General features: G+C 30.0%; 1 protein-coding gene across 2 annotated transcripts in view; it reads left to right on the forward strand.

Moving 5' to 3' along the window:
* The window catches only part of LOC145268437 (uncharacterized), a 1138892-nt gene that overhangs the window by 718617 nt on the left and 407775 nt on the right, over nt 1–12500 (forward strand). For both annotated transcript variants that reach the window (XM_080123996.1, XM_080123997.1), the window contains one exon: nt 10928–11143. In XM_080123996.1, the coding sequence (XP_079980122.1) occupies nt 10928–11143 (216 nt within the window). The remainder of the gene's footprint in view (nt 1–10927; nt 11144–12500) is intronic.

The following is a 12500-nucleotide window of genomic DNA, read 5'->3' on the forward strand; positions in this document are numbered from 1 at the left end:
TTTTTTACGTTTGAAATCACGACTCTTTAATAATATATACGAAATACAAACAAATTAAAAAAACTTATTTAAACTTATTTTTTCGTTTTAAATCACGACTCTTTAATAATATATACGAAATCCGAACAAATTTAAATAACATATTTAAGCATATTTTTTTTACGTTTGAAATCACGACTCTTTAATAATATATACGAAATACAAACAAATTAAAAAAACTTATTTAAACTTATTTTTTCGTTTTAAATCACGACTCTTTAATAATATATACGAAATCCGAACAAATAAAAATAACATATTTAAGCATATTTTTTTTTTCGTTTGAAATCACGACTCTTTAATAAAATATACGAAATCCGAACAAATTAAAATAACATATTTAAGCGTATTTTTTTACGTTTGAAATCACGACTCTTTAATAATATATACGAAATCTGAATAAATTAAAATAACATATTTAACCGTATTTTTTTTACGTTTGAAATCACGACTCTTTAATAATATATACAAAATCTGAATAAATTAAAATAACATATTTAACCGTATTTTTTTTACGTTTGCAATCACGACTCTTTAATAATATATACGAAATCCGAACAAATTAAAATAACATATTGAAGCATATTTGTTTACGTTTGAAATCACGACTCTTTAATAATATATACGAAATCCGAACAAATTAAAATAACATATTTAAGCATATTTTTTTCACGTTTGAAATCACGACTCTTTAATAATATATACGAAATCCGAACAAATTAAAATAACATATTTAAGCGTATTTTTTTACGTTTGAAATCACGACTCTTTAATAATATATACGAAATCCGAACAAATTAAAATAACATATTTAACCGTATTTTTTTTACGTTTGAAATCACGACTCATTAATAATATATACGAAATCCGAACAAATTAAAATAACATATTTAAGCGTATTTTTTTTACGTTTGAAATCACGACTCTTTAATAATATATACGAAATCCGAACAAATTAAAATAACATATTTAAGCGTATTTTTTTTACGTTTGAAATCACGACTCTTTAATGATATATACGAAATCCGAACAAATTAAAATAACATATTTAAGTTTATTTTTTTTACGTTTATAATCACGACTCTTTAATAATATATACGAAATCCGAACAAATTAAAATAACATATTTAAGCGTATTTTTTTTACGTTTGAAATCCCGACTCATTAATAATATATACGAAATCCGAACAAATTAAAATAACATATTTAAGCGTATTTTTTTACGTTTGAAATCACGACTCTTTAATAATATATACGAAATCCTAACAAATCAAAATAACATATTTAAGCGTATTTTTTTACGTTTGAAATCACGACTCTTTAATAATATATATGAAATCGGAACAAATTAAAATAACATATTTAAGCGTATTTTTTTTACGTTTGAAATCACGACTGTTTAATAATATATACGAAATCCGAACAAATTTAAATAACATATTTAAGCATATTTTTTTACGTTTGAAATAACGACTCTTTAATAATATATACGAAATCTTAACAAATAAAAACAATATATTTAAGCGTATTTTTTTACGTTTGAAATCACGACTATTTAATAATATATACGAAATCCGAACAAATTAAAATAACATATTTAAACGTATTTTTTTTACGTTTGAAATCAGGACTCTTTAATAATATATACGAAATCGGAACAAATTAAAATAACATATTTAAGCGTATTTTGTCACGTTTGAAATCACGACTCTTTAATAATATATACGAAATCGGAACAAATTAAAATAACATATTTAAGCGTATTTTGTCACGTTTGAAATCACGACTCTTTAATAATATATACGAAATCCGAACAAATTAAAATAACATATTTAAGCGTACTTTTTTACGTTTGAAATCACGACTCTTTAATAATATATACGAAATCGGAACAAATTAAAATAACATATTTAAGCGTATTTTGTCACGTTTGAAATCACGACTCTTTAATAATATATACGAAATCGGAACAAATTAAAATAACATATTTAAGCGTATTTTTGTACGTTTGAAATCACGACTCTTTAATAATATATACGAAATCCGAACAAATTAAAATAACATATTCAAACGTATTTTTTTACGTTTGAAATCACGACTCTTTAATAATACATACGAAATCCAGACAAATTAAAATAACATATTTCAACCTATTTTATTTACGTTTGAAATCACGACTCTTTAATAATATATACGAAATTCGAACAAATTAAAACAACATATTTAAACATATTTTTTTACGTTTGAAATCACGACTCTTTAATAATATATATGAAATCCGAACAAATTTAAATAACATATTTAAGCGTATTTTTTTACGTTTGAAATCACGACTCTTTAATAATATATATGAAATCGGAACAAATTAAAATAACATATTTAAACGTATTTGTTTACGTTTGAAATCACGACTCTTTAATAATATATACGAAATCCGAACAAATTAAAATAACATATTTTAACGTATTTTTTTTACGTTTGAAATCACGACTCTTTAATAATATATACGAAATCCGAACAAATTTAAATAACATATTTAAGCATATTTTTTTCACGTTTGAAATCACGACTCTTTAATAATATATACGAAATCCGAACAAATTTAAATAACATATTTAAGCGTATTTTTTTACGTTTGAAATCACGACTCTTTAATAATATATACGAAATCTGTAAAAATTAAAATAACATATTTAAGCGTATTTTTTTACGTTTGAAATCACGACTCTTTAATAATACATACGAAATCCAGACAAATTAAAATAACATATTTAAGCGTATTTTTTTACGTTTGAAATCACGACTCTTTAATAATATATACGAAATCCGAACAAATTTAAATAACATATTTAAGCGTATTTTTTTACGTTTGAAATCACGACTCTTTAATAATATATACGAAATCCGAACAAATTAAAATAACATATTTAAACGTATTTTTTTACGTTTGAAATCACGACTCTTTAATAATACATACGAAATCCAGACAAATTAAAATAACATATTTCAACCTATTTTATTTACGTTTGAAATCACGACTCTTTAATAATATATACGAAATCCGAACAAATTTAAATAACATATTTAAGCGTATTTTTTTACGTTTGAAATCACGACTCTTTAATAATATATATGAAATCGGAACAAATTAAAATAACATATTTAAACATATTTTTTTACGTTTTAAATCACGACTCTTTAATAATATATACGAAATCCGAACAAATTTAAATAACATATTTAAACATATTTTTTTACGTTTGGAATCACGACTCTTTAATAATATATACGAAATCCGAACAAATTAAAATAAAATTTTAGCATATTTTTTTTAGGTTTTTTTTAAATTTTTTTTTTTTATTACATTTTCACCCCAAACAAGGCAAATTGCCACTTTGGTGTAGGGGGCTACTATCTTGCGGTTCTGGGGAAGAAACTATTGGAGTAAAAAGATCTTTTACATCTAGGGATCTCTACAGTGTGGGGGTGGGATCTAGTAGCCTGTCGGGTTTGTCGAGGGTGCTCGCGTCGTGGGGGCACAAGTGATTGCAGTTCGTCAGAGCATTCACCACTAAAATACTTGTAGAAAAGGCAGAGGGATGCAACATTTCGTCGATGGGACAGAGGCTGAAGCTTAGATGCCAGTTCAGGGCCTATCAGGTTTGCGACTCTCTTTTGAACCTTGTCAAGGAGCGAGAGACTAGTAGCAGATGCACCAGCCCAGATGTGGCAGCAATACTCCATACATGGGCGAATGGTGGCCTTATAGAGGTACAGGATACTTTCGGGTGTAAGTAGTTTTCTAGCACGGTAGAGAGAGCCTACCTTTCTTGCAGCGGCCCTGGCAATGCCTTCAATGTAATTGTTCCAACTCATGTTTCCTGTGAACGTTAGGCCAAGGAGTTTGAAAGATGGACTCTCAGATAAAGAGTCGTTGGCCATTGCTATGGGTGGTAGAGAGGGTTTCTTGTAATTATTGAATGAAACTAGTTTAGTCTTGGCAGCATTGAACGCGACCAACCACTTTTGTCCCCATTCCACTACAGATTGGAGGTCTTCCTCTAGTGTTTCTGCCATTTGTTTAGAAATGTGTTCATTCGTCTTCCTGTCGTGTCTGCCATAGAGTGTAGTGTCATCAGCATATATACCCATCTCAGAGGCAATGATTTTACTGAGGAGACCCTCATGCCATATCCTGTCAAAAGCCTTAGATATATCTAGAGCTACCGCTCTGCCTTCGGGAACGCTGATCATGCAGTGATAATGGTTGAAATCGCCCTAAACTCTAGACCCCAAACTGAAGAGCCAGTGCTCAAAACAACGAGATATTATAATAAGGCTGACTGGGAAGCCATCAGGGAACTAATTAGAAATGCTCCATGGAAAAATATTTTCTCTCTCCCTGCTGAACAATGTGCAAATGAGACAACTGACTGGTTCAAAACTGCAATCGAAGCGCATGTTCCCATGCGGAAATTTTATAGTAAGCCCCACTCTCCCCAATGGTTTACGTCGACTTGTGCAACTGCCATTCCTCAAAAGCAGTTTTTTTTTTTTTTTTTTTTCTTTATTACATTTTCACCCCAAACAAGGCAAATTGCAACTTGGGTGTAGGGGGCTACAATCAGGGGCAACAACTACTGGGGTACTATGTAGGGATTTGGGCAGCAAGGTGTCGGTTCACGTTACATTTGAACTTCTGCACGTTAGTACTGTTGGGGAAGCAGGGACCTGGAATGGAATTCCAGAATAATATATACGAAATCCGAACAAATTAAAATAACATATTTAAGCATATTTTTTTACGTCTAAAATCGCGACGCTTTAATAATATATACGAAATCTGAATAAATTAAAATAATATATTTAAGCATATTTTTTCTACGTTTGAAATCACGACTCTTTAATAATATATACGAGATCTGAAATTAAAATAACATATTTAAGCGTATTTTTTTTACGTTTGAAATCACGACTCTTTAATAATATATACGACATCCGAACAAATTAAAATAACATATTTAAGCGTATTTGTTTACGTTTGAAATCACGACTCTTTAATAATATATACGAAATCCGAACAAATTAAAATAACATATTTAAGCGTATTTTTTTTACGTTTGAAATCACGACTCTTTAATAATATATACGAAATCCGAACAAATTAAAATAACATATTTAAACGTATTTTTTTTATGTTTGAAATCACGACTCTTTAATAATATATACGACATCCGAACAAATTAAAATAACATATTTAAGTGTATTTGTTTACGTTTGTAATCACGACTCTTTAATAATATATACGAAATCCGAACAAATTAAAATAACATATTTAAACGTATTTTTTTTATGTTTGAAATCACGACTCTTTAATAATATATACGAAATTCGAACAAATTAAAACAAAATATTCAAACATATTTTTTTACGTTTGAAATCACGACTCTTTAATAATATATACGAAATCGGAAAAAATTAAAATAACATATTTAAGCGTATTTTTTTTACGTTTGAAATCACGACTCTTTAATAATATATACGAAATCCGAACAAATTAAAATAACATATTTAAGCGTATTTTTTTACGTTTTTAATCACGACTCTTTAATAATATATACGAAATCCGAACAAATTAAAATAACATATATAAACGTATTTTTTTTTACGTTTGAAATCATTACTCTTTAATAATATATACGAAATCCGAACAAATTAAAATAACATATTTAAGCGTATTTTTTTACGTTTGAAATCACGACACTTTAATAATATATACGAAATCCGAACAAATTAAAATAACATATTTAAGCGTATTTTTTTACGTTTGAAATCACGACTCTTTAATAATATATACGAAATCGGAACAAATTAAAATAACATATTTAAGCGTATTTTTTTACGTTTTAAACCACGACTCTTTAATAATATATACGAAATCCGAACAAATTAAAATAACATATTTAAGCATATTTTTTTACGTTTGAAATCACGACTCTTTAATAATATATACGAAATCCGAACAAATTAATATAACATATTTAAGCATATTTTTTTACGTTTGAAATCACGACTCTTTAATAATATATACGAAATCCGAACAAATTAAAATAACATATTTAAGCATATTTTTTTTACGTTTGAAATCACGACTCTTTAATAATATATACGAAATCGGAACAAATTAATATAACATATTTAAACGTATTTTTTCTACGTTCAAAATCACGACTCTTTAATAATATATACGAAATCCTAACAAATCAAAATAACATATTTAAGCGTATTTTTTTTACGTTTGAAATCACGACTCTTTAATAATATATACGAAATCCGAACAAATTAATATAACATATTTAAGCATATTTTTTTACGTTTGAAATCACGACTCTTTAATAATATATACGAAATCCGAACAAATTAAAATAACATATTTAAGCATATTTTTTTACGTTTGAAATCACGACTCTTTAATAATATATACGAAATCCGAACAAATTAAAATAACATATTTAAGCGTATTTTTTTACGTTTGAAATCACGACTCTTTAATAATATATACGAAATCCGAACAAATTAAAATAACATATTAAAACGTATTTTTTTACGTTTGAAATCACAGCTCTTCAATAATTTATACAAAATCTGAACAAATTAAAATAACATATTTAAACGTATTTTTTTTACGTTTGAAATCACGACTCTTTAATAATATATACGAAATCTTAACAAATTAAAATAACATATTTTAGCATATTTTTTTACGTTTGAAATCACGACTCTTTAATAATATGTACGAACTCCGAATAAATGAAAATAACATATTTAAACGTATTTTTTTACGTTTGAAATCGCGACTCTTTTATAATATATACGAAATCCGAACAAATTAAAATAACATATTTAAGCGTATTTTTTTACGTTTGAAATCACGACTCTTTAATAATATATACGAAATCCGACCAAATTAAAATAACATATTTAAGCGTATTTTTTTTTACGTTTGAAATCACGACTCTTTAATAATATATACGAAATCCGAACAAATTAAAACAACATATTTAAGTGTATTTTTTTACGTTTGAAATCACGACTCTTTAATAATATATACGAAATCCGAACAAATTAAAACAACATATTTAAACGTATTTTTTTACGTTTGAAATCACGACTCTTTAATAATATATACGAAATCCGAACAACTTAAAATAACATATTTAAGCGTATTTTTTTACGTTTGAAATCACGACTCTTTAATAATATATACGAAATCCGAACAAATTGAAATAACATATTTTAACGTATTTTTTTACGTTTGAAATCACGACTCTTTAATAATATATACAAAATCTGAACAAATTTTAATAACATATTTAAGCGTATTTTTTTACGTTTGAAATCACGACTCTTTAATAATATATATGAAATCGGAACAAATTAAAATAACATATTTAAACATATTTTTTTACGTTTGAAATCACGACTCTTTAATAATATATACGAAATCCGAACAAATTAAAATAACATTTAAGCATATTTTTTTTAGTTTTTTTTAAATTTTTTTTTTTTATTACATTTTCACCCCAAACAAGGCAAATTGCCACTTTGGTGTAGGGGGCTACTATCTTGCGGTTCTGGGGAAGAAACTATTGGAGTAAAAAGATCTTTTACATCTAGGGATCTCTACAGTGTGGGGGTGGGATCTAGTAGCCTGTCGGGTTTGTCGAGGGTGCTCGCGTCGTGGGGGCACAAGTGATTGCAGTTCGTCAGAGCATTCACCACTAAAATACTTGTAGAAAAGGCAGAGGGATGCAACATTTCGTCGATGGGACAGAGGCTGAAGCTTAGATGACAGTTCAGGGCCTATCAGGTTTGCGACTCTCTTTTGAACCTTGTCAAGGAGCGAGAGACTAGTAGCAGATGCACCAACCCAGATGTGGCAGCAATACTCCATACATGGGCGAATGGTGGCCTTATAGAGGTACAGGATACTTTCGGGTGTTAGTAGTTTTCTAGCACGGTAGAGAGAGCCTACCTTTCTTGCAGCGGCCCTGGCAATGCCTTCAATGTAATTGTTCCAACTCATGTTTCCTGTGAACGTTAGGCCAAGGAGTTTGAAAGATGGACTCTCAGATAAAGAGTCGTTGGCCATTGCTATGGGTGGTAGAGAGGGTTTCTTGTAATTATTGAATGAAACTAGTTTAGTCTTGGCAGCATTGAACGCGACCAACCACTTTTGTCCCCATTCCACTACAGATTGGAGGTCTTCCTCTAGTGTTTCTGCCATTTGTTTAGAAATGTGTTCATTCGTCTTCCTGTCGTGTCTGCCATAGAGTGTAGTGTCATCAGCATATATACCCATCTCAGAGGCAATGATTTTACTGAGGAGACCCTCATGCCATATCCTGTCAAAAGCCTTAGATATATCTAGAGCTACCGCTCTGCCTTCGGGAACGCTGATCATGCAGTGATAATGGTTGAAATCGCCCTAAACTCTTGACCCCAAACTGAAGAGCCAGTGCTCAAAACAACGAGATATTATAATAAGGCTGACTGGGAAGCCATCAGGGAACTAATTAGAGATGCTCCATGGAAAAATATTTTCTCTCTCCCTGCTGAACAATGTGCAAACGAGACCACTGACTGGTTCAAAACTGCAATCGAAGCGCATGTTCCCATGCGGAAATTTTATAGTAAGCCCCACTCTCCCCAATGGTTTACGTCGACTTGTGCAACTGCCATTACTCAAAAGCAGTTTTTTTTTTTAATTTTTTTTTTTATTACATTTTCACCCCAAACAAGGCAAATTGCAACTTTGGTGTAGGGGGCTACTATCAGGGGCAACAACTACTGGGGTACTATGTAGGGATTAGGGTAGCAAGGTGTCGGTTCACGTTACATTTGAACTTCTGCACGTCAGTACTGTTGGGGAAGCAGGGACCTGGAATGGAATTCCAGAATAATATATACGAAATCCGAACAAATTAAAATAACATATTTAAGCATATTTTTTTTATGTCTAAAATCGCGACGCTTTAATAATATATACGAAATCTGAATAAATTAAAATAACATATTTAAGCATATTTTTTCTACGTTTGAAATCACGACTCTTTAATAATATATACGAAATACCTGAATTTTTTATTTATTATACTATAAATCTGCATTATATGGTATCGTCTTTTTTTTATATCGAAAAAAACGAAACCAGGAATTAAATATAAAAATATACACTGACCGAAAAATATTGACTTGAAAATTCTAAACAAAAATTAAGCTTCCACGTAAAAAAACAAAACAAAAAAAAACACGTGGTTATCGAAAAAAGAAGGATTTACATTTTGGACTTTACCGGTAAATTTACAGATAAGTGATATTTATTTGTTGTTTTAAATTTGAGTATTTTATTTATTGATGTTTTATCTTCAATTTGTGATATATAAAACGTGTCAACCAAAATTAATTATTAAAATTCTCATAGACATTTCAAAATGGGGGGGGGTGAATTTATAAAACAACGTTTGTCTAAAATATTATATTCAGTTTATCGGAAAGAGCATAAAATTTTACATTCACCCTGAAAAAAAAAACGTAACAATTGAACGAATAGGAAAATTTTGATAGATTTTTAAAGTTTAAAAATTGAAAAATATTCATCTCATAAAAATCAATTGATTTCACTACGTAACAAAATGGCTCCCCAGAGCGCACGCACGCACTTTGTAAACACTGTTTTTTAAACAATGAAAAATAATATTTCTATTATTTTTCAAACAACTTAAATAGTTTTTTTTTTTTGGAAGCATATTCTATAAAGAAAATAAACAACCCACTTTAGAAAGAGAAATTACGAGTTTTCTATATTTTAATCGCAGTTTTCTGTTAGGGGTGTCAAAAATTCCCCCAAAATTCTGATACACCTAGTAGAGCGATAGCCCTAGATATATCTAAGGCTTTTGAAAGGGTATGGCACTATAGTCTTCTAAGAAAAATGAGATAATATGGTATCACTGGAAGAATACATAATGTACCTATTTACTATGCCTCCCCACGGGACAGAGTTAGACACCAGGGTCGTTTTTTAACGTGGAGAAAAGGTACAAAAATAAAAATTGTCTCAGTCGTGAAGGATTTCTCCTCCACCGAAAGAGAACAAGAAAATGAAGTGCAGCATCTGAAGAACAGATGGTATTTATTTGCTCCCCCACCGAGCAAATTAGGCACAAGGCCGATTTTTAATGTGAGGAGTAAAGGGGAGGGGGAAGGGAAAAAGGGGACCAGCTCCCGAGAGGTGGGAAATGGGAGCTGGTTAAAGGTCAGGCATGTGGGGTTGCCCCCACATCTGGTCTTTGCTAGTCATAGCTAGTCATAGCTTGCAGCATCTGAAGAACAGATGGTATTTATTTGCTCCCCCACTGAGCAAATTAGGCACAAGGCCGTTTTTAATGTGAGGTAAAAACCAGCTCCCCTAAAAGTAGGCAAAAAGGGGGCACTCTGGTTACCAAAAATAATAATTGTCCCAGTATAGAGGGTTTCCCCTCCATTGACTGGTACAAATTATCTTAAGTGCAGCATCTGAAGAACAGATACTACACTTTGATCTTGACCAAAAGGCAAGAATACATAATGTAATTAAATCCGTCTTAAGTAATAGAAAAATCAAATCCAAGTTGTCTTCGACGGTCGTACATCTAAACAATATGATATAAACGCGAGAGTGCCTCAAGGGTCTATCCTTGGACCTCTATTATTCCTAATTTTTATAAATGACCTCCCTTTTAAATTCCGTTCCGGGTTCCTGCTTTCCTGACATGCAGAAGTGCGTAAAAATGTAATAAATAAATAAAAAATTTGCAAGTAATTATTTTTTTTTCTCATTTTTTAGGTAAAAGTTATGGTTCGTATATGCACACCGCCACCAAACACGGGCAACCACAGTGAACATGGGGCAATGATACTGTCGGTTGATGCCCGCAAGAAACAGGTCACCCTTCACGATCCGTCCGCCAGTGGCTACATTACAGCCACACGAAGAACAACTGCTATCGTCGCTCCAAAGACGTTCGCGTTCGACGCGGTCTTCCCGCAAGATGATTCTCTGGTAAGTTTGTATTTGTTTAGTTTTTATTTTACATGGAAGTCACCACATATCAAGGCCCGGAAGCCACTCAGGGATAAGGGTTATTGCGTGTACAGTAATCAATGAGATAGTGTTGCAGTATTCGTTAGTACTGGAGATGTGACTAACGTGAAGAACATTTTAAAATAAAATGTTTAAATTCAACGTTATTTCACGCGGTTAATGGTAGCCGATTGGATACAGTCTTTGCTAATCGAGCCAGAGATGGCTCGTGTTGCCGGGTTCGAATATGTTGGCTAGTGTTAAACGTGACACATTGCACTGAAGATTCCCGCATGATTGAACACTAGTGTCTGTAGGTATTTAATTATCCTAGTAAAAAAATAATTATATATATATATATATATATATATATATATATATGTATATGTATATATATATATATATATATATATATGTATATGTATATATGTATATATATACACTAGTGTCTGTAGGTACTTAATAATTATTATAGTAAATAATTATGTCAGCCACTTAAAAAAAACTCGTTTCTTATCGTTGAGCACTTTCAGTTGAAATAAAAGTCGGTTAATTTGACTCTTATGCGAAGATCATCATATAATGATCAGATCATTTGAAAACATGTATAAATTTTAACACGATGTCTAGCGGTTAACTGTGGCCGAATAAATTAGATCCTTGCTAACGGATCTAAAGATAGATTCGATCCAAGCAACAGAAGCCATCTACTGGTTTTAATAATGACACTCCGAACTGATTATTCCAGAAAGGATGAAACACTAGTGTCCGTAGGTATTTAATAAGTATTATACTATGTATGTATATATATATATATAATGATGAAAATAGTATTCCGACAAAATAGAGAAAATAAAAAGGAACAAACCGTATTATGTGTTCATCAACATTTCGTCTTTATTTCGAGACTTCCTCTAGCTGAATGAGATTAAGAAACAAAAAATACCAGTACGAAATATTTGAAAATGTTTCACGTGCACAGTGTGACGCAGTTCTATTTCAGAGAAACGGAAAAAAGACGTTGGAAATTCAAAAATATATATATATTCAAAATATATATATATATATATCAAAATATATATATATATATATATATATATATATATGTATATGTATATATATATATATATATATATATGTATATGTATATGTATATATATATGTATATGTATATGTATATATATATATATATATATATATATATAGATGTATCGCTTAAAAAAAACAACGATAACAAAATCTAAATTTATAAGCGATAAAAATAAACAGTATAATTAATCTAGGGATTATGGCCTAACGGTTAAGGCACCGGACTGTGGTAAACATGGTCTGAGGT

The sequence above is a fragment of the Euprymna scolopes genome, chromosome 43, assembly GCF_053919585.1.
Source record: "Euprymna scolopes isolate OS-2025 chromosome 43, ASM5391958v1, whole genome shotgun sequence".
Classification (NCBI taxonomy): domain Eukaryota; kingdom Metazoa; phylum Mollusca; class Cephalopoda; order Sepiida; family Sepiolidae; genus Euprymna; species Euprymna scolopes.